At 44.2% G+C, this 23,425-nt stretch overlaps 1 protein-coding gene across 5 annotated transcripts in view; it reads left to right on the top strand.

Annotated features, from left to right (window-relative positions):
• The window catches only part of LOC138525768 (prolactin receptor-like), a 1,166,304-nt gene that overhangs the window by 953,368 nt on the left and 189,511 nt on the right, over positions 1-23,425 (top strand). For all 5 annotated transcript variants that reach the window (XM_069635962.1, XM_069635963.1, XM_069635967.1 and 2 more), the window contains one exon: positions 2,054-2,138. In XM_069635962.1, the coding sequence (XP_069492063.1) occupies positions 2,054-2,138 (85 nt within the window). The remainder of the gene's footprint in view (positions 1-2,053; positions 2,139-23,425) is intronic.

Genomic DNA, 23,425 nt, shown 5'->3' with positions numbered 1-23,425 from the left:
CGTTAGCATTTCAATGGTCTCTTATGTGCTTCTTAAAGGTGTGCTGAGCGATTATTGTGGCACTTTGACCTTCTAGGAAAGTGCTAAGAGCTTGATTCATTTAAGAGCCTTTTTAAGATGTTCTTATTTTTCACCCCTTTTAGATGGGCTTATTTGTGGATTTGCACAGCACTCTAATGTTATTCTGGCTTTAAATTAATACATATGTTATTCTACCACTGGAGGTAATTTTACCACCAGTGGTGTTTCATTTTTGCAGTCTTAGTTCACTGATAATTCGGGAGAGTGCTATTTACTGCTGTGTTATATTGAGACTAAGGGCCTGATTCACAGAACGTTTTCCTATGGTGATTGCACATATTATTAAAACGCTTCTGTGAATCAGCCCCAAAATGTAATATACATTTTTTAAATTTTTTTTAAAATTTGATTTAGTTAATAAAATCAAATTTTCAAATATAAAACTTAACAAATATATTACAAAAAGAGAAAAGCAGAAGAAGAAAAATACAACAATACATTGGGACTCATTACAAGTCAGCCGGTAAGGGGTTAACGGTGCCGGTAAAGGTGCCGGTTCCGTCAAACCCGTACCGCCTGATTACGAGGTCCCCTTGCGGGACCCAGTCTGCACGTCTGGTTTTACCAGACGTGCAGAGCGGGTCCCACGAGGGGAAGAGGGAGCAAACAATGGGTCGCTCGTAATCGGCCCGTTGTTTGCTCCCTCTCCCATTCCCATTCAGCCCTATGGGGGCTGAAATGGGAATGGAGAAGACCCGGGTCCGGGTTCCCAGAGGGAGGAATTACTGGGCCCTCCGAACTCGGAATGGCCCGGTAATTCCTCATTCTGGGAACCCGGAACCGATATTGGCGGATGCCATGCCGCCAATAGCGGCATGGCTGCCGCCACAATCGTAATGAGGCCCATTGACTTCCATAACAAAATAAACGATAAACTAAACTAGACAAAACAGAAAGGAAAACTATTCTAATTGTCGTACATTTCATATCAGCTATTAAAACAAAACATGATCATAATTAATTATTAGTCACAATCATAATCCATTAAAACTTGACCAACTAAGCATACATACCAAAACAACTACGACCTAGAGCTGATCCTACTTACATTAAGCATTTTAAGATGGCTCCAATCTTAACATTATTTAGCTCTCTACACCACGTAGTACTGCTTCAAGAAAATGTACGACTGCTACCTTTACCGCTAATCTTGAACTTGAAAAGATTAGTTTCCACATATCATTAGAGTCCCGCAGAGTATTTGAGACAATTAGATTTTTAAAAAACCTTAAGCATATTGTAGTTAACATGTTACAATCTACAATAAGATGTTGTAGAGTTTTTTAGTGATATATCTAAACAAAACCTACAGTAATTCTGATTTGGTAGTATTTGATGTCCCCTGGACAAAACTGCCCTGGTGTGCTATAAATTAAATGTTATTTATGGCTTCATGAATGGGCCGTAGCCTACCCTGAACGATATACCACTTTGTACCAGCAATAACGTCACTAATACTTCTGGAATTAGACCCCCTATGTCTAACCAATAATATTTTTTATTTCCACTGACATTTTTTTAAACTGGCAGTAATGCCTAACTACAATATCACTGAGAATACCAGCAGGCGCAGAGGTAATTTACCATCAGTAGTTGTTCTTCTGTAATGAGGCCTAGCCTGGGAAGGGTGAGGTGAGCTTAGGGCACACATGTTGCCTTAGTGGGGCAGGTTTTACAGTTTTGAATACGTGCTTGGGTCCATATCGAAATGCTACTTGTATTTGCTTTTCTGGCACAGCATTACACCATAATTCGCAAAATCGTGAAGAACTATGCCCCTAAGAATAAGACTTGTCTTAAGTAAGCCCTACAACACCGTGACAACCAGTTTCTGCGTCCATTGGTCAATTGAGAATAGGATCCTAAGTTTGTCCTTCCTTGATGCCCATGGGCTCTTGGCACTCGCCAAGCACCCTATCGCTGTCGACATTGCCTGGATTCTGATTCATCTCTCTTTCCTGTGCTTTTGCAGATGGTGACCTGCTTCTGATGCCACTGCTTCTGACAGTGGCGGCTTTCCTCTTGACTGGACTCGGCTTTCTGCTTCTGGGAGAACGGTAGGATTTTAAATCTAATTCAATATGCTCTTTTTTCACTTATAAAACATGTATTGTGCATTGGCTAGCGTCCGTTTGTGATCATGTGGCGAGGTTGAAAGTTTGATTTGAGTTTTTTTAAAATGGAAACTGCAGACTGAATCACAAAGCAAACTTAATTGATTCTAGATGAAGAACACAAAGGAGAAGCAGCCGGCAGCCTTCACCAAAAAGAAGGAATCCCTATATATGGGAATTCTCGGGAACAGGAATGTCAATATTGAAGATCGGAAGAACATGAAGATAAATCTCCATTGGAGGAGCATTCCAAATCTCAGAGAACCTACTGCCGCCAATGGTTTTGAAATGTCAGCGTGGAGTGAGCGTGCCTCTGATGAACGCAAATGTCTCTAGGGGAGATGAGGGTGAATTTTCAAAGCCAACTAAAGTGGGTACCAAACAATGCAGGTGATTAGGAGGCAAGCAGCAGATCTTTAACTGCACGCATATCCCCACAGGCAAGTAGCTTAATTTTTAGTGAAACAAAGAGTTAGAATCAATCTTGTGAGGATGGAAAATCCCTTGCATAACGGCTTCTTGAATTGATTAAAGATGGTGGAGCCGATAGGTGGGTATCCCGGCATTAATGGAATTTCCAGTGGATGAGAGATACCACCACCGCATGATAGAAATTCAGTAATGAAAGAGAGATTCCACTTGACTTGGCATATCTTAAAAAAGATCGTTTACTACTGCATCCATTTTTGATTTTAGGCTAAGACTGCATCCAAGATAATACTATTATTTATTTTACCTTTTCTATGAAAGTAGATTTAGCCATTTGAACCAAGTCACACAAAACACAGCACAGCATCATCCAGTAGCCATCACTGCAAGTTCACCTCCAGTGTAGAGCCAGATGGCCAATGCATTGTTGGTATTGTGACAAATCGCGGGAATCCGTCCCTTCTCCCCCAGGGGCCCCCAGAGAATCTAGGGAGATGAGCCGGCTCTGCAATACCCTCCCTAGGGGTGGAGGCAAGTGGGACCTCACCAGGAGAGACTCCGCCTTGGGGGGGCAAGGACTCCTGTTCCAATGAGGAACTCCCTAAAAACCATCTCAACAATATCTCTGAGAACAGTTACTATGGAAACATGTGTGAAGAAGAAAGCAGTGTTTGCTACTGTCAACAATAAACTGTAAATATCTCTTTAAACCAAATATCCCATTCAACTGGGACGAGGAGGAAGATAAATGGAGGAAGAGAGAAGCCATGCGAGATGGAAAGAGGAAGATCCAGACATACGCCAGGGAAGACCAAAGCATACGCCACGCATAATGAGAGAGGGCGGGGACTGGCAAAGAGAAAAGGCTGCAAGTTGCAAGAGGGGTCTGCTCCATGCTGCAGAGAGAGAGTTGGACGTGCAGCGTCTGGTGACCAGAAAGGAACGTGAAGCTGAATCAGACACGCAGTGTCTTACCTGGTAAAGAGCAAGGGAAATAGTTGGATGCAGAGTGTCGTGGAGTTCAGACCGAGAGAGAGCTGAATCAGATGCCCAGCGTCTTACCTGGAGGAGAGTGAGAGAAGTAGTCAGACGTGGAGAGAGAGAGAGACCGAAGGTGGTGGTGTGACCACGAAAGACTGGTGGTGGATCAGGAGTCCCCCAATCAATGCTGAAACCACCCTGCAGACGGAGTCGCTGAACCTAACGGCACGGGAAGTACAATGTGAAAGTCCTGTTGACGGAACAGAGAAACGACCCTGAGCAGCTCCACGCCTGATGAGGTTATCCCTATGAGTGACAGGTAACAGGGAGAATGGAAGACCCGGGAGGGGAATGGACAATTGTTATGGGACCAAACATACTCGTCATAGTCAAAGTAAAGAGACACTGATACTTGAGCCAAGAGGACTGAATGAGAATCATTATGATACCAATCTAACTTGTCTCAGTCAAGATAAAGAAATGCAAATAGAGAAACCTCAAGAAGCGAATAAGAATTAATACTGCAATGCTCAGTCTTGTATCAGTAAACTCCAATAAAATAAATTGAAGGAGAGACTTATAAATGTTGGAGAACTTTACTAGGGGAAGAGAGGAAAACAAATCTCCATCGAGAGAATCAAGAGGAGAGTAATAGAACCCAAAAGGAAGCCATCAAGGAAAGGCAAAGCCAAGCCAAGTCTTGAACGAATTGTATGTACTAATCAAAACAGTCACTAGAGAGACTATCTGAAAATTAACTATTGAAACAGAAGTTTGCAAGAAGCAAAAAGACTAAAGGAGAAAGGGGTCATTCTCCTGCCTAGGGTCAGTTAGGCTAGTTTGGACGGTGGACAGGTTCTGTTAAGACATTCCCTGTCGACTGACATGCACCTTAGCTAGTTTTGTTAGGTAGGGACGCCTTATAGCATAGGGAAAGTTAGACATGTTTCCTTTTCTTTAATAAACCTAATAGTGAAATGACTTACCAGTCTGCGTCCTTCTTCTGACCCGCCATACATGCACATTTTAAATAGCAATGTCCTTTTTACAAAGGTATTTTCCTGGAGCAAAGAGTGGCAGGTGGATGATTTTTTCCAAAGTTGTTTAAACCCAGCATAACGTTGCTGGGGTTACCTTCTTTGCAAATTGAGGAAAAAGCCTAAGGAACGCAAGTGAGGCAAGGGGATGAGTTCTGCAATCCTGACTTGAGCACAGTAGGATCACCTCAGTCTTAGAAGAGATGCATTTAAGTCTGCTTGCTGACCTGGGAGAAAACATAGGCTAGCTAGAGGTCTGAGAAGTCATGCCTGGGCCATTGACACACAACAGTGTCGCCTGTGTAAGAAACGTCAAGGTTTTGCTTGTTCACACAAATGGACATTCCAGTTGACCAATTACAAATGGTTTCCATTGGATCTAGTTGTGGAATAGGGGTTTTTACACATTGGACCATAACTCCACTACTGAAAAAAAACGGAATTGTTCCCACAGCAGTGCAGTAGATGAAGAAAACCTGGCTCCAGTAGGAACCCTTTGTAAATGCAATGTAGTCTGGCCAGCTGGACTCTGCTGGGACACCGTCTCCAAAGGCAACACAGTATTGTCTGCTTTTTGGGGAGGTTTCATGCCGGTTTTAATGTCACAGCACCTATTTTCTCTGTGATTGCAACAAACATGACACTTCTTGTGAGCCAAGTGTCAGCCACGCCACAGCACTGTGAGGAATTCGCAATCCATCACACAGATCAGCACAGGCATCTACTGGAATAACCTGTTCCGTTTTGCTGCCCGAAGGGTTTACATTTTTCACAGCTTTCACCGTTTGATGTGACATGGGATAGAACTTGTGGCAGAGGTTGAAGTGTAAAAAAAAAGAAAAAAGTAGTGGAGCTATGCTTGCTCTGCCTCCCCCTTTTCTCCTCCAGCTCTGCTTCCTTTTACCATCCCGCCGACCCCATACTAACACTCCAATTCAAACCCTATGAACTCCCCCCGCCCCTTCTTGGAATCTCTTAAGGGACATGTTTATGACTGTAGCCGCACACACCCCTTCCATTACTTGTACAGACACTGTGTCTACAGCAGTGTATGCTTAATTGCAGAAGACAAACACAGATCTGATCTCACTGCCGAGCAGAGCGTTTTGGTGGCTCGGCAATGAGTGTTATGACCCAAGCAGTCTATACAAATAAGCAAAAGCACTACAGCGATGCGAGATAGCACAGTATACTGTGACACTGCCATGTCACCAGCCGGGCCCAGGTTCGAATAAGTGAAAACAGTAATATTAAAGGTGCCCTTGCTTACGCCCAGGGAACCGTGCATCTGGTCCCCATTAAGAGAACGAGGGTGTATTTCCCAGAAACGTTAGGGAATGCCGTACCATTTTGTTCCCGCTCACTTTAACCTCCGACTTAATGCAGCTTTTTTACCAAAAGACCATGGTTCTAATTGGCAGCTGCTGCTCTGGAATGTTGGGTGCATCTCCACCAATCAGCTTTAAAGCAGTGCGCACCGTAGCCGTGGGAAGTTGTCTGTAATTAATTTGAAGCTGTTGGTGAATATTCCTCCAGCATATGCTTTGAGGTTCTGCCACTACGTCGTCACGTTTCTACTCCCTTTTATTCTTTTTTTCTGGTGTTTTTTTTCCTCCGTCTGGCCCGTTTCTACTACTGTGTTTTTCTAGTTTAAAATCTTTCATTGAGATTTTTAAATATTACAGCAAACAGTTACTTCAATGTGCAGTTCATTACCTAATTACATCAGTGGGGTAAGTAAGTGTGAGATGTAACAAGTCTGGACCACCCACATGACACTAGTACCAACTAAGAGCAGCCCCAAAAATATCTGGTCCGATTTCCGTCAATATCTCAGACAGTTCGGAATCATGAAGAAGAGTTAAGACGCAGGGACAGCCCTGGATAACACTAGATGTGAGGATGTATAGATTCAATTAATTGTACATAAACGATATCTGCATGATGAAATGTAATGTAAACACCAAGTGGCATAAATACAAATCATTTTGTTTTATTGACAACTGGAATGGTTGCTGCATACTCATTATGTGATTGGTGCGCTTGATAACAGACCGATATACAGACCTAAGAAGATAACGGTATATCAACAATGCAACAATACAGTTTGTTAAATGAGCAATTGGATCATAGCAGGGCTCGAAATTGAGATTCGCTGAGCAGGAGCTAAAAGCAGCTCCTGAGTGTCGGGCATCATCCTGTAGGCAGGGGGAATAGCTCAGCGGCAACGCGCTCGCCTTGGAAGCAAGACGACACGGAGCAACACAGGTTCGATCTCCGGGTCCGTGCATAGAAACCTCTGGGTATTAAGCGCGTTATAAATAACCAATCATATATCATACCACAGGGGAACCAGGAGCTACCAGAGATGCTCCTTTAACTTTTTGTCTGTTTTGTATGAACCATTTTGTTAAAATGTGTATTAGATGTGGTTTAATTCTTCTTTATTTCACGCGTGCAAGGTGCCCTGTTGCTGCCAAATGGACTGGAACTATAGGTTACCAGAACACAAAGGATGTTAGACAAAGGAAACACAACAGTTAAGAGAAATTAGCACGTTTAAGTGGAGAAGCAATTGGATTACTTTCCAACAAAAGAACAAAGTGAATAAGGCCAAATATTTTGAGCAACATTTTACTCAGTCCCTGATGAAGGTCTAGCATAGACCGAAATGCATTGGACCTAACAATGTTTGCTAAAAGCCTCAGCAAAATATCGTTTGTCAAATAAAAATATGTCTATCACAACGAATGGAATTAATTAACATATTTTTAAAAACCATTGGATAATAATAGACTTTTGCATAAGAATTCAGTGGATTTCCCACATAGGTCCTTCCAGTCGACTGGTAGAAATTAACCAGTCAACATCATATCATTAATTCTTCTTTATTAACATTCTCAAATACTCAAGTTAATGTCACATTTATATATTTGGAAGGCATCACTTGGACGAAGGAGCCAAAATTAGCTTGTGGTAGCTTTTGGTTTCAAGCTAGCCAGCCCTACTGTGCTAGAAGCAGTAGCTAAATAGCTCCCAGTTCCCCCAAATTTCAAACCCTGTCATAGTGATATGCAATGGTACATTATCTGGCTATTTTTCAATGCACATGTATTGGGTACAGTTTACTTTAAGGATGTAAAGAGATAGAGTGTACACGATAAAGAAGAAGGGAGAGATCGGAAGAAGAACTAGATGTTTGTGAATAGGGATGTATCCGTGTGATAGAGAGAAAGGGAAGATTGTTAAAGAGTGAAGCAAATGGAGGGATGTCCTAAATGCAGTACTGTTGAGGGAGAGGAGAGTATTCAAGGCATAGGAGGCTTGAGCATAAGTTGAGGTGTGTAATGGTTGGGATGACCACGTGTTAAGTGCTTTGGAGGTGCTGGTCCTTTTCGCCATAATAGGATTCCCTGAATAGGTAGTATTAATACATATTGTCATGGCAATGGATAGGGGACATTGTAGTTGCCTCCCGGCAGTTCCTGTGTACTTTGTTCACGTGCCACTAGCCTGGAGGGCGACAATTATATGGTGGGGGAGGTTCCAGAGAAGACAGGCAGTCAATTTCTTAAGAACGCACAAGGGATGTGTGAAAAAGAGTGTTTTTTACGGAGGTTTGTGGACCTATGCACTGTGGGATTTGCCTGCGACCCTAGTTTGTGAGCAGTTCAGATAGTCTTGTAGTAATGAAGGATCTTGGTTAAGTGGTTTTTCCAATTTGTGGGTATGACAAATTGAGTTCTACCATGCCCTATTGGAGGGAGGGTCTTGATTCTTCCAGTAGGATGTGATCATTTGGATTGCCGCAGCTATTAATATGTTTAGTAGCTGGGTATGTTTGGGAGTAAGATTAACTCCCTAGGCTAGGGTGCTTATGCAGAGTTACTTTAATGAGTGTTTTTGGCTTGGCTACGGAATATCTATGATGGTTTATGATACCTCCTTCCAAATTCTGGTAACCACTGTGCTGAAGAATAGCATATGTTCAAGTGAGCCTTCAAGTACTGGGTCATTGCATCTCCAGCACAGTAGGTTTGTAGTGATTTTGGATTTGTGCAATTTGTCATGTGTTCCCAGCGTCCTGTGTAGCACAAATAGAGGGGGTTTCAGATTTACTGGAAGATCTTGATGCCTTGCTTATCCTATTGTGTTCCCATTAGATGATGTTTCGGTTTATTGATATGTTTTGTTCCATGTGGGAACTCCTCAGCATGTGTCAAATACCCTGTTCTATGGAATTTCTTCCACTCAGGAGGATCTACAACCATGTTTTTGCACGCTCTACAAATGAGACATAACCATTTGCATATCAGTCTGGTCCCACCCACAAGGGCAGTCCAGCATCAAAATGCAAGGCAATTCTCCTCTGAACAAGAGTACCATCAGCAACCCCAGACACATGTTTCAACCTTGTTGGGCCTCCTCTGTGAGGTCAAGCTGAGCCTCTGTAAGACACAGTGAGCAAGCGGTCCACGTCTGCATTACTCTTGGTTACTTAGGGTGAATCCCCAAGTTCTGCAAATTAAACAAGAGTGTGGGATCGCTTCTATTGAAAACAAACGTGGGTCAAATACCTTGTTCTATGGAATTTCTTCCACTTGGGCGGGTCTCACGTTTTAAACGTAGTTGTAGACCCTTCCGAGTGGGAACCTACCCAAAGACAGGTTATTTGGCCATGTTTGTTCTCGGTAGAGGGGCTCCCAGACCTTTTGCATATGAATATAAAATATTGTCTTATCTTGACTTGGCGCTTGGGAGAGGTTGGAAAAGTATGACTTCGAAGTATACACAGAAAAGCTACATGAGTAGGGGGATAAGAAGGGTAGGCTGCTTGCTTGGCTGTGCCGCTGAGAGATGCCAGCGTGTGTGATAAGTTCGATAGCGGATGAATGTGTTGCGGTTTGGAGATCCCAAATGGAGATTAATAGGGTCATTCCTTATATGGAGATAACAGGGTGGATGATAAAGTGGAGATAGAATACACGCTGTCACAGTTAGGATGCCTCGTCTGACGTAGGAGTAAGTAGATATACTATAAGCCCCAAGGACTGAGGGGGAGGTCAGGGCAGTGATCACATCTCTCCAGTCTGGCAAAACCCTTGGGCAGGAGGTGTACTCCCTACAGAGTTGTATAAGGAGTACAAGAAGCAGCGAGCCCTGAGACTGCTGGAGGTGTTTCAATCGGCATTTGAAAGTGGGGTGCTTCCACTGAGTACGAGAGAATCAGTGATAGTGCCTGTTCTTAAATCGGGGAAGCCACAAGACTGTTGAGTCGTACAGACCCCTCTGTATGCTGAATAAAGACATCACAATTCTTACTGCAGCTCTAGCAGGCAGACTGACACAGGTGATCACATTACTAGTACACCCAGATCAGACGGGTAGAAATACTTCTTTAAACCTGAGAAGTCTGCATCATGTGATTAGCCGGACTGGAACATCAGATGAACACAGTGTGGTGGTATCTTTGGGTGGCATTAAAGCTTTTAACTCAGTACGCCGGGGGTGGATGTATGCGACTCTCAGATTTTTTGGTATTGGAGAAGGTTTCCTACATTGGGTTCGGTTGATTTATGTGCTGCCCAGGGCTAGAGTAAGAATGTGGAAAATGATCTTGGAAGCCTGGAATTTGAAGAAAGGCACTAGGCAGGGATACCCGCTGTCCGCTATGCTGTTTATACTGCCGTTAGAACCTTTGGCAGAGTACATAAGGAAGGAGTTTGCAGCGGTGGGGGGTGAAGGTGGCAGGCTTTACACACGTAATTTCTCTTGTCGCTAACGACATGTTGTTACATGCCCGGAATTTGGAGTGTAATTTGACATATATCATTGAGGTGTTTGACACCATCACTGCACTCTCTGGGATCACCATCAGCCGCGATAAGTCATGCATCGTCCCGCTAGGGGTGCTAGCAGAACGAGGAATTGTGCCACAACCTGAATTAGGGCTGTGCTGGGCTAATGAAGCATTTAAATACTTAGGTGTGGATATCTGTTGGGATATGAAGCCATCATAGGAACGTAATACTGTAAAAGTGATGAATGGTATAGAGAGCTCAATGTGGTTCTGGAAGGAACGTCCCTTATATGTGATGAGCCGCGCCGCATTCGTCAAGATGGTGGTCCTACCTCATTTTGTGAATGTCCCATTCCATAGTCCTTATTTTTTTTTTCTTGCGATCCTTGAACGTTATGATGCAGGAGTTTCTGTGGGGGACTGGTAGAAACACATTCTCATTGGACACTTTGTGTTTGTGCTACCATGATGGAGGTGTTACTTTTCCTCAGTTTGAAATGTGTTATTTACCGGGATAGTTGCAGTTTACCGCATGGTGGTTAGCCGATGAGGACACACTAGACACAAGACTGTTGTTGCCAGCCATTCAGCCGTATACACTGAAGGAGGTTTTGTAAGTGGATACTATTAGGTTCTGGGAATGTCCATATATTTTGTATTTGGGGAACAAAATGTACCATAGGACCCTTAAATGACTTGGTATACGAAAACCTTATTCGTCCAACATGCCTTTGATTTGCTTTGCACATCACTTGAGGAGGGACACTCAGATGCTTAGAAGGTATTGGTAATGTAAGGGGGTTGCTGTGCGGGTACATATGTTCTGAGAAGGAACATTACTAGAATTCCCAGATGCTATGGGGGAGATTAGAGTACATGCCGGTCAATTCCTGGCATATATGGGATTGTTGAGTGAGGCCAAGTCGCAGTGGCAATGCCTGCCAACTGAACCGAGGCGGATGAGACCGTGCCATTGCTGTACGATTTGACTGAAAGGGGGTATGAGGTCTCTAGAATAAACAAGAGGATGCTGGAATGCCTGGACACATGAAACCTAAAGGTGAAGGCTAGATGGGAGAACAATTTGGGTAGGCCACTGAAGGAAGTTGAATGTAGAAATCCATTGTTTTACGTTAGAAAGGTGTCCAGAAATGAACATTGCAAACTAATTGTTATATATCCTTCATAGGTCGTATATGACGCTGCTGAGGGTATCTAGGTTTGCACACAGGGTGTCTCCTGGTTGCCACATAGGCGCTGAAGACCACACTGGCTTATTGCACATGCTCTGGTCCTACACTAGAGTGCACACATTCTGGTTCCGCATCCAATCAAAATTGGAGTCTGTAGGAATAAATAGGTTTGCCTGGACACCGGAAGCGTGTTTGCTAGGTATGTACCCTCGCCAATAGACAAGTTTCTAAGCTATTAGATCTGGCATGTATACTGGCCAAGCGGAGAATAGTTATGGTGTGGAAATCACCAGAGGGCTAGAACTATGGGGCCTGGTGTGTGGATCTAAAGCTTTAGTCTATGGCTGAGACTAAGGTGCGGTACCAGGGTGCAATCAGGAATACACAGGAGGTTAATGATAATATACTGGTCTGGAATTCCCTCATAAAATCGATATTCACTCTGTCTGATGATATGCCTCAGAAAATGTCTGGATGGTCAAGCGACGGGCTATTGTTATTTGAATGGAAGGGATTTACTGGGGAGATGAGGTTATGGGATTATTAAATATAGTTGCAGGTGTATGTGTATGGGAGAGCTATCACATGCAGGTAAACCACTATCAGTTGAATTGGGACTGGATATGTGCAGAAATGTGGGCACTGGCAGGCTGTTTTTGTTTGTTTGTGTGAAGTTGCATATGTATACTCTTGCAGACTTGTGGGATGACTGATATGCAGCAATGATGTAAGGTTTATCATGCTACAGTAGTTTTCTAAATGCTAATAAATAAACAAATACAAAATAAAATAAAAAAAGATTGTTTTCTCTTTCCTGATATCCCAGTATAGTGTTTTAATTGTTACCATTGGGTTATACCAAATCGTAGATTCCATTAATCTTATACGGATGGCTACAGGGTGTTTTATAAATTGACTAAATACTTTGCACAAGGCTTCTAACACCTTCTGATCCTCACACTGCCGAAGGTCTTTCATTAAGAGCCTACATTCTAGTGGAAACGGCAGCAATAGGGCTTCTCCTAGTGTGACCCATTTTGGTTTTCCCTCATTGACTTGTGCTGATCGATATGTGCATTGATTGATTTCGGCTACTATAAAGATATGATGGAATGCTTGAATACTTCCGAGGTTGGAGCTTTTTAATGGAGATTCTTGTGGGTTTCCCCATTCGCAGAAACTTTATGAGAATGGTGTCCAGTTCCTTATAGAATATGTTATCAAATGGAATGGGTATCATAGTTTAGGGATATGGTATCACTGGTAAGATCATCATTCTGATCATGCCAAGTCTACCCCACCACTCTGGGTATATTGAGGCCATTGCTCCAATTGTTCCTATATTTTTTGAATTATAGAGGATTGGGTTTTAGAAATAGTTGAATTCATTTTTGGGAAAAACTTCATTCCTATGTGTTTAATACAGATTTTTTCCAGCATAGACCTAGATTGTCTAGGTCATTTTCGACACATGTAATTGATATTGGGAGGAGTTCTGTCTTTTCCATATTCAGTTTTTAACCAGATACCTTTGTGAAGTCGTCTAGGTGTGTCATTAAGTGACACACAGTAGTACCAGCGTTAGAAAGGAATAAGATGACATCATCAGCATACGCTACTATTTTAAGATTAACATTTTGGACTTTGATTCCTGGCATGTTCTTGTTGTTCCAGATGGCTTTCAGCAAAGATTCTAGTGCTAGGATATATATAGTGTGGATGGTATGCGGCACCCTTGTCTGGTGCCTCTCCTAGAGGGGAAGAAGGACGAGGAAACATTATTTAGGAAAATTGAGGGCCTGGAGGTATGGTAGAGGCATTAATTAAGTTGATGAAGGGTCACCTATTCCATGCCATCTCATCGCTTGAAACATGAAATCCCCTTCCAGGTGATCGAACGCCTTTTCAGCGCCAAGAGCCATGATTAGTCTGGGTTCAAGGTGGGTGCTTGTTGTCCTTTGGCAATACAATAATTTTAGCTTCACCAAAGGTGCCAAGGGGAGGGGGGATTTTAATGAAATGCTCATGCAGCTTAAGTAATCTTGGAGAGAATGATGGCATAAAAGTTTCATAGAATTCTAGGAGATAGCTGTCCAGCTTTCCCTCTCTTCATTGAAGAGATTGCTTTCATTATTTCTGCAGTGGAGGTGGGGTTATTTAAGAAATTCAGGTCTATTGGACTCAGTGTTTTTAATGGGATCTTTTCAAACAATGTTTTGATTTCCTTTTGTGTAGCGGTCCCGGGAGAGGACGTAGTATATGGTACTGTAGAATTCTGTAAAGAAAATGTACCTTTATCTGAGCCTTTGTTTAGGTTACTCCCTTTTTGTTCTTGATGGAAGTGACTTGAGTGTTTTCTTTTTTGCCTCCCAAGTAATTCGTTTTCGCTTTTTTCATAAGTGAAATAGGACTTCTTCAGTCATGCATTCCGTGTTTATGCAGCAGTCAATTGTACATGTTTTTTTTCTGTTCCCCCCCCCACTCATTTTCACTGTCACTTCTTATCACTCAGGCTCAATTCAATAGCGTTTTATCCCTGTTAAAAACTCTCGTTTTGCTGTCCAAACTTGCAGGTGCTAAATTCTAGCTTCTCCACTAGACAAAATTGTGGGATCCTGAGTATGTTGCTTTTTTTCTCTGTGCCAGAGTACCTTTGTCTGACAACATTTAGGGTTTGTGTTTCTTAGTGTCTAAATTCCAGATATTACTGCTTTATAAACCAACATTGGCATGTAAACAAAAACACAGACTGGGCACTTTTGTTCTATGAATTATTAATTTGGATATAGACTACATCGTAAATTACTATTTTGCAATATTGGAACTCTATAGTCTGGTCTTAAAATTAACCACATTTGATAACTATTAATTGGATCAGGCTCTCTCCCAACCCACCCCTGGAAAGAATGGTCAGGGGCCACCCAATCCACCAACAGTTTTGCGAACACATACGTACACCTGCACACATGCGCACACAACACATTCCAATGCACACATGTACATACGCATGTGCACTCAAACACGTGTATGCCCACATTCACACACCTACCCAGTACACTAGTTGTGAAAATCAGCAGGCTGAATCTTATCAACACCTCACAATTGACTGTGAAAATGAGAGGTGGGGGCTAGACACCAAGTGCACAGCCACCACATGTTACCAGTGGAGATTCGGTTTGCAATTTTGAACTCTTTCCCTTCTCATTGACTCTGTAGCCCAGTTGGGCCCTGCCCTCAGTATAAACGGGCCGATGGTCACCTTTTGGTCTCCCAGACAGGACTAGTTATTAGAGTCTTGAACCTGACATCAGCCACATTGATGAATCTGAGATGCCCTACGTACCCCTTGTCTCAGCTCTGTCGCAACTATTAACCCAACACTAACATCAAACTCTGGCCTTCTTACCCTAATCAATGCCCTTTTCCCTGACACTATCATTTTGCAGGGACTAGTCCTCTCTAGAATCTACCTCACACTCCTCAACACTTGAAGTGTAGCCTGCCCAGTGCCCACTTACACTCAGCACCCTCAACCTCCTGGACCTCCACTTCATTCTCTAACCAAAACTCCAACTGAATCCACACTATTACTTTCAAGCAGGCTGGGATGTTGTCTCAGGGCATCAACTTGCATGTAGCAACATACACAAACTAGATGCTTAACCTCACAGAGAGCAGGTTTTTCGATCTGCTTGTAACAAACAATTTAACAATAGAAACCTTGCTCTCTACCTGCTATACCGCCACCGCCCCTCTCTATCCCCTCCTTTACAGGACTTAAAGTACCAAGAGTATATGCAAATCGCAAGAGCTTCACCATATTAGATTCTATGACATAACATCCTCTCTAGAGCAATAGATTTATTAACAACTAGGCATTTACGAACAGTGACAGATCACTTGGTCTCCAGAGGGCATTCGCTCAACTGAGCCAGGAAATTGCACATCCTGCCATAAACTAGCACACACATCCTGAGTTTACACATTTGCAAGGAGTAAATACAAGAAAAGAATACAAGAAAAATAGGCGGGCCATGCCAGAAACAACGGAACAGCTCCACTCTGACAGCAATGCAGCACCATCCCAGTCGCCTCTCCAACACACACAAGTTTTCATCCAGATTTCAGCCCATTTTTACATTTGGAAATTGGATTTACAGCTGCATCCTGTGTGACAAAAATGGTCTTCAATTAATTCTTTCAATTTTTGCCCCAAAAAAATTGTTTTCCACAAAAAGGGGATTCTGTGTTTCTGGATTTAGATTCATTCAGATATATCACAATTCAAACTCCTCATGGGAGGTTTAAGCTTAATCATATGTTTTAAAACAAACCAAATAATACATTTTAACTCCAAATGAATGTGTCATCCAAACGTGACAATAAAATTAGATCATGCAATGGTCGAAGTGAGCAGGAACTTTGTTCCACCACTTGCTTCCATCCCAGTTTAGACACTAAAGGAAGCGACTGTGTGGTGTACGGGCACATCGAGGCTGTGTACGTGTGTGCTTGCATACTCACTATACGGCTTGCTGGCTGGCTGGGTCTGGGGTGTGGCAGTTTGGTCCCTGGTCCATGTCGCCAGTGTAAAGACTGGAGGGAGTATGTACTCCTGTACTCTATATGGCAGAGTAGAATCACAGAGCACAACAGCCAAGATTCTCTATGCGATAGCAATGGGAGAGCAATCAAGGCTTAAGCTCTCAGGAGGTGATGCAGGCTGGTTCTTAAGTACAGTGTAGTCCCCAAGCCCTCTCAAAGGAATGTTCACACACTGTTAGGTGATAACACAGTTCTTTATATAAATAAGGTTCTATCTATATATGTATATATATACACACACACACGCAATCAATAATACACTTTGTACTTTGACAAATCTTATATGTGTAACGCTCACCTGAAAACTCTGCGGGAACCTTCTGGAACTCCAACTGACTTCTACCTTCCTGGGAACTAGACACTGAATTTCTGTGGAGAAAATAACAATTTTCCCTTCCTTAGTTTTCTCGCGTAAAACTGAAAGTCAAAACTGGTAATATGGGGCCAGCAAATATCTCACCTTGGTATTTAATTTGTTGAGCTCTCCATCCTGTTCTATACAGGGGCGCAAGTCCTGAAGAAATGGGATACTGGATAATCGTTTCTTTTGAAAGGGACTAAAATGGCACTAAACAAATGACAGAAACCCTATGCTACTTGGACCTAAAGGGGGCATAAGCTGAGGTGTGATGCAAGTGTAGAATGACAGAAAAAACTACCTCACTACACTACGGGACGGTAATGGAAAAACACCTTATTACAGAGCGTAATATGAACCTTAGTGTGACCAAAATTATCTGACTAGAAAATCAGCTTCCAAGACAAAACTCCACAGGAAAGGGCGCGAACCCGCTACAAACAACGTAATATCCTGAAAATGCGTGAGGAATCCAAATAACATTTATACACAATTTCAATGTATCAGATAAGGCAACACAAACGGAGCAATTGCATTTGCACTTAATAGGTGTACTTGCGTGAGAGAAAACTGCTACGAACTGAGAGATGAGGAGACCGCTATGACAGGACTGAGCCGGGAACGGCAGCAACTGGAAAAAACACAGGAAGGGAGCTGATAACTAATTAAAGTTACTCAAGGAATGTATGGAATAAACTGTGGACAAGGTCTATTGAGCGGTGACAGGGAACGGAGGTACGCGGCGAGCGTTCAGTCTGAACTCAGACAAACGACGCGAAGCGCGAGCCTCCTGAGGGGCGGGGCTTAAATAGCTGGCACATGAAAACAACTAGACCCGCTAACTAACTGACCCAGAGGCACCACCTAGCGGCCATTAAAGAAACTCAACTAACCATTAATATGGGGAGTAAGAATCAATAACTAGCTAGGGCAAATAAATTCCCTATAAACCTGCAACTCTTAGGACAAGTATGGGAAACTAAACTAACCTGTGGTCATGACAATATGGTAAATATGTACAATATCTATGTGGTACCATAGTTAATTCTTGACTAAATTGCACCAACTACTGACAGTTTCAATGGCATACAAGTCAAACAGGAATGTGAATCAACAGCAGACATAGGAAGGAAGACAAGTTAGGTTAAACAATGGCAGAATACTTTGTAATGTACCTGGTTTTGCAGAGTTTCTTTGACGGTTCCTTGACAGATCCCTTGTGGGTGAACTCCCTTTAAAGCAGGAGCCACAGGCATTGATAGTCCTCGAAGAAATGTGAACACTGTCGCAGAGATAGCAGCTTCGACCTTCGCGGTGCTCATCGACGATTGGTCGTGGACAACCTGTGAAGGCAAGGCGTGCAGTGCACCTCGATGACAAAAGTTTGTTGCGGCAAAGATGACTCGATGAAGAACGTAGGCCCGGGCGTCAGGTGTCGGCATTCGCATCGATGATTGGGACTCGACCATGGCTGGCTTTAAGATCTTCGTTGATCTTTGTGGATTTCGGGTGGCTGGGAACCCACTGGCCGTTTCTCCTCAGTTTGTCGACAACCTCGACTTTCTCTGGCGGGACAAAGCGGTCGACAGTGATGGCAAGTGATGGCAAGGGAGCCCTTGATTTTAAAGTGTCTTAGGCAAAGGTGGAGCGTTGTGGGTCTGTTCGTCAGCAGCACAGCGTCAAGCTGTACCCACTTCTGGGCCACACGACTTGATGGCCTCCCAGCGGTTATGGCAAACCTCCGAACCCTGGTGTACGATGATGGACTTCAACGTCTGGGTGCTTCACTTCAGATTCCTCGGCAGCCCCCGTCTCCGGTCGACAGCCTTTCGGGACTGGCTTCCAGGGAGCCTTGGTGAAGATTAGCTTTCTGCACGATGGTACCTCATAGTTCGGGCAGAGGTCTCCAAGCCAGGTCCTCTCTTGGATCAGTCCTTGAAGACGCAACAGCTTTCGGATTGCTTCGAAGGAAAGCAGCAACAATTCTTTTTCTTCTAGCTGGGATTCGAGGATAAGCAGCTTCAAGTTTCCACTTCAGCTTCTGAACAATTCCGGTAAGTGAGAGGTCCCCAGATATACTGTTCTGTCTCTCATTCACACTGCTGAGCCAAGCTCAGGCAGCCAATCATTCAGAAGGGCATTCAGCAGGCAGGCAGCCAGTCAAGATCAGTGTATTCAGGCCATTCTCTCTCATCCAGACACTCACAACAAGGAATGTGGATTGGGGCAAGCACCCAGCCTTTCAGCACACGACACTGCATTCATACCAGTTTCGGGCAGGGCTGTCTTATTCATTGGGGGTCATTACGACCCTGGCGTTAAGGGTTTAACGGTGCCGTAAAAGGTGTCGGCGCCGTTAAACCCTTAGCGCCTGATTACGAGGTCCCTTTGCGGGACCCGACCTTAACGGCTGGTTTTACCAGCCATTAAAGTAGGGATGCCGCAAAGGGACCTTGGTGCTAATTACGGTACCGCAATTTGAGGTACCGTACTTAGCACCTTCCCCAGTCCCATTGAGCCCTATTGGGCGAAAATGGGAATGGGGAAGGGCCATGGTGAAATGGGGAAATACCGCCTCGCCAACCTTGGAATGGGGCGGTATTTCCCCATTCCACCATGGCGCACTCGTTACAACACCGGCACCAACCATGGTGCTAATAGCGCCATGGTTTAGCGCCGGGGTTGTAATGAGGGCCATTGTGTCACACACCAGAAACCAGACACCCATAACATGAAATGTATATTGGTCACACACTCCATTCACACAGGTCCCACCCCAAGGGTGTACCGACAACATACAGTCACTGGGAAGGTTTCAGCCAGTCTGGCCTGGACATCCCCACAATACCATATATGGTTCTTCCACCCAACAGCCATTCAGGGGAAGGGACAAAGTCAGGGCTTCCCAGGACATTCGGAAAACAAGGTAACAAGTTATGGAAACCAAAAGGCCACAGGAACCATCTTGTCACCTATCAGGAATCCACTGATTCCTATGGCAGAGCCTGTGTATCCCAAAATGGTGGATACTCAGAGCACCTGTCAAATTCAGCATGGAGCTGCCACCAGCCCATACCCTGCTCTGTGGGCCACACACAGGTGCCCAAAAACATACACTAAGGGTACAGGGTTGTACCCCCACCGGTCTGTTCATCACAACCAAAAAGAGAAAGAGCTGCACTGCCAGGAGTCCCATATGGACTCCTGTGCAGAGAACAACACAGAACACATATGATAAAAGAGTACAGGACAAGGACGTGGAGGCCCTGTCCCTCAAATGCATTTCCAGCATCACAGTCGTGGATCCTAGTCTTGGCCTGGTGGCCGTTATTCGGTTTTTGGCGGCTACTCATTTTCCCCCTATGGGCTGGGGCCTTGGTGTGCTGTTGACTGTCTCGGCCACTGCCGTTTGTTCTTTCTAGGCTGCGGGGACTGCTGATGGCCAACTGAGCTGAAGACTAAGAGGTACTGCTTGCCTAGGCACAAGATCTATTGTCTTCTACTTGTTCACTAAGCCTGGCACCACGAGTGCTGCCCTTATTGTATATGTATTAGAGCATCTCCACCTACATCTTCCTGGCTATCATTGTGGGGCGAGTTATCAGATTGGGATTTTTATGAAATTGTTAATCTGAATATATATTTGATTACTGATGCCAGAGTTACAGCTGCATATGCCTCTATCCCTATAGCTGTACTAATTGTATTTAGAATGCCTTTACCAAGATTTCATATTGTAAAGTCTCCCATAGCATATGGTCCAGGTATTAATATATCTGGCAAATCTATCAATCGAAGCTGCATGATGTGGGTTCTTTCCAGGCTTTACCTGATATAAAGGAATCTAGCTCTGCTGTTGTAGACTTAAGTAGTCCTTCCACCCCTTTTTTGTCTAAAGAGAATTAGCTATCAGACTATCAGAGGTGCTTGCGCTTAGCGCTAAGTGTAAACAGCGTCTGCAGGATCAGAAAATTGAAGAACCCAAAGTTTCCCTGGAAACTGGATGGGGGTTCATGTAATGTGTTCAGCGAAAAGCTCTGTTAAGCCCCCCTCGGCCCTCCAAAGTTGGATATACCAGTCTCTGTGGCTGGCTCTCCCTCTGTCTCATTCACCAGCCCAATTAGATCTGTCGATTTGGCGGATGATCTACATCGGCCTTGTAAAGTCGTTAACAGGGTTGATAACGATACTGGAAATTTGACAACCTGTCTCTAGCTGTGTCTAGGGCTGTGCAAACGCCTATGAGGAGTATGGGCATTGTCATTGGGGAGGGCCTTTCACAGGTTTAGTCAGGCAATAAGGCGATGGTGAATTGTTTCAGGAATCCTGCAAGTTGGCTTCACATTAAGGAAAAGATCATCCATGATCTCACTCAATGCGAGACTTTCATGGACTATTGCTTATGGGTTGACACTATTGATAAGGTGGCTTTGCGGGCACACCCTTATATAGTCTACAAATGTTGCCATTTAATCTGGATGTAAGAGAGACTTCCATAAGTAGGACTGATTTTGGCCATAAGGATACACTGCAGCTATATTGTCAAACAGACCAGAACTGGATGCAGGCTCCTCCTAGTGGGATGGCTGTAGATTGCCAGTTGGATAGGAAGACAACCAGATCTGGAGCAATTGTTGTTGAGGACGTTGTGTAAGGCCAATCTGATACTTTGAGCTTAGCGGTCAGTCCAATTTCTGTGTCTGCTCTTGTAGAACCATCTTGTGGCTTTTCCTCGTCCCTTCAAAAGACTGTGACAGCCCTCATACGTAGTGCAACTTGCTCTCTCAATGAAAAGGTTATACGCATTAGAGAGATCTGTATGCCAGAGATCTCCATTGTAAATCTTAGAGAGCTCATTTTGGATCCTAGAAATATAATTACTAATGTTGAGAAGCCTGAGAAGAAGGAGCCAAGAGAAGCACTTTGTGATAAGGTTCTGGCTTGGCTATGCATGAGGGCTGGTCAAGGCTCTATTAGAACACCTGATTTGAGACTCTTTAGAAGGACTCAAATTAAGGAATGGTGTACTGTTCATGATACTGTCTGTATTTTGATTAGCTGTGGCCGTAGCCACCTTCCTCTGTTTTTATGATGATGTAAGATTCTAAGTAGTGCGCCTGTTACATCAAATCTAAGGCTTATATTGGATTGATTAGATTTTTGTTTTCTAGCCTACTTATTCTTTGTCTGAGAATTATTTGAAGCTTTGATGAGACACTTCCTACTCTGTTCTGTTTGTTATCTTTCTGCTGTTATTGTTTGTATTCTGTTTTACAGCACCCGTTTGCCCATGAGCCTAAGTTGCTATACAAGTATACAAAATAAAATACAAAATATATACTTTTTTCTTTTCGTTTCGTCAGTTCTGGCACCTTCCATGTTGCACACCATTACTTTGTACAACTCAAACCTCGACACTAACACTCTCTCCTTCCTCATTCAGCTTGACCTCTCCTCTGCCTTCGACATGGTTAACCACAACATCCTGGTCGCACGTCTCTGTGACATCCTGGGAATCACAGGTCAGGCTCTGGCGTGGCTCTGGCGTGGTTATCCTCCTTTCTCTCCGACCGCCCATCCCAGGTGGAACTTGAAGCCTTTCACTCGACTATTGCTCCCTTTACCTGTGGCGTCCCTCAGGGATCTAATCTATCCCCCTGCTTCTTCAACATCTACATGGCTGCCTTAGCACGTGTGATTGCCACCTTCACCTCTAACTTCCAGTGTTACACAGATGACACGCAATTATCTTTCAGGCTACCCTCAGCCACCTCCTCCTCCTCGCTCATATCTGATTGTTTGTCTGCTACTCAGTCATGTTGTGCGGCAAATGACCTTTGCCTTAACGCCAGTAAAACTGAGATCATTTGCATTGGGACCCCTGCTCGCGCCTTCCCACTCTCACTATGGCTGCCTCCCTTGGCCCTGAATCCGCACCTTGCTGCGATGCAAAAAACCTCAGGGTCATCTTTGACTCCACTCTCTCCTTCTCCTCTGACATTTCGGACATCTCTAAAAAGTCTAACTATCAGCTGCATCTTCTCAGAGGTAATCTACCTTTTCCCACTTTCCCCCAGCAGATCATTGTCTCCGGAGCCCTGGTTCTCTCTAGGCTGGACTACTGCAACACCCTCTTCCTCAACCTCCCTGCTTCTGCCTTGCGCCCTCTGCAACTCATCCAGAACAGAACTGCAAGACTTATCCTTGGCCCCAAGCCCAGGGACCACATCTCTTTGGCACTGGAATCCCTTCACTGGCTCCCTGTGGCTGCAAGGATCAAGTTCAAGACCCTCTGCATTGTCCAGAAGGCTTTCTGGGACCTGGGACCTACCTATCTGCAACGCTGCCTACCCAAATACTGTCCCTACCAAGCCCTCTGCTTATCTACCTCCAACCTTCTGCGAGTGAGCCGTTCTCCAAGCAGAGATTTGGAGGATGAAATCCTCAGCAGGTGCCTCCCTCTGGAATTGCTCCCTGCCGCTCTCTGTCTTGAGCCTGCTCTTCTTAAGTTCCAGAAACTCCTCAAGACCTTCCTCTTCTCTTCTTCCTTCTCTCTCCCTCTACCGTGCTAACCAACCTCTCTGCTCTTTCGCTCTCCCCCTCCTCTTCCTCACAGCTGGCTGACTGGTGTACCACACAGTCTCACAGGTCCTGGGCACCCCCGCCAGTCCTCTCTCGCACTTGCCTCAGGGCACTGCTCTCGCCCCACCATCACTGCTCTTGGGAAATGACCCAAGAGAGTGGCTCTCTCTGCACTTATCCCAGTTTCCACCGACTCGGTGCACTTGGACCTCCCACTCCCTTTATCCGTCTGTGCACTTGCACGA

Source organism: Ambystoma mexicanum, chromosome 7p, assembly GCF_040938575.1.
Source record: "Ambystoma mexicanum isolate Mex_15411 chromosome 7p, UKY_AmexF1_1, whole genome shotgun sequence".
NCBI lineage: Eukaryota > Metazoa > Chordata > Amphibia > Caudata > Ambystomatidae > Ambystoma > Ambystoma mexicanum.
Note: the sequence above shows the minus strand (reverse complement) of the source record. Positions and strands in the feature narration are given on the sequence as shown.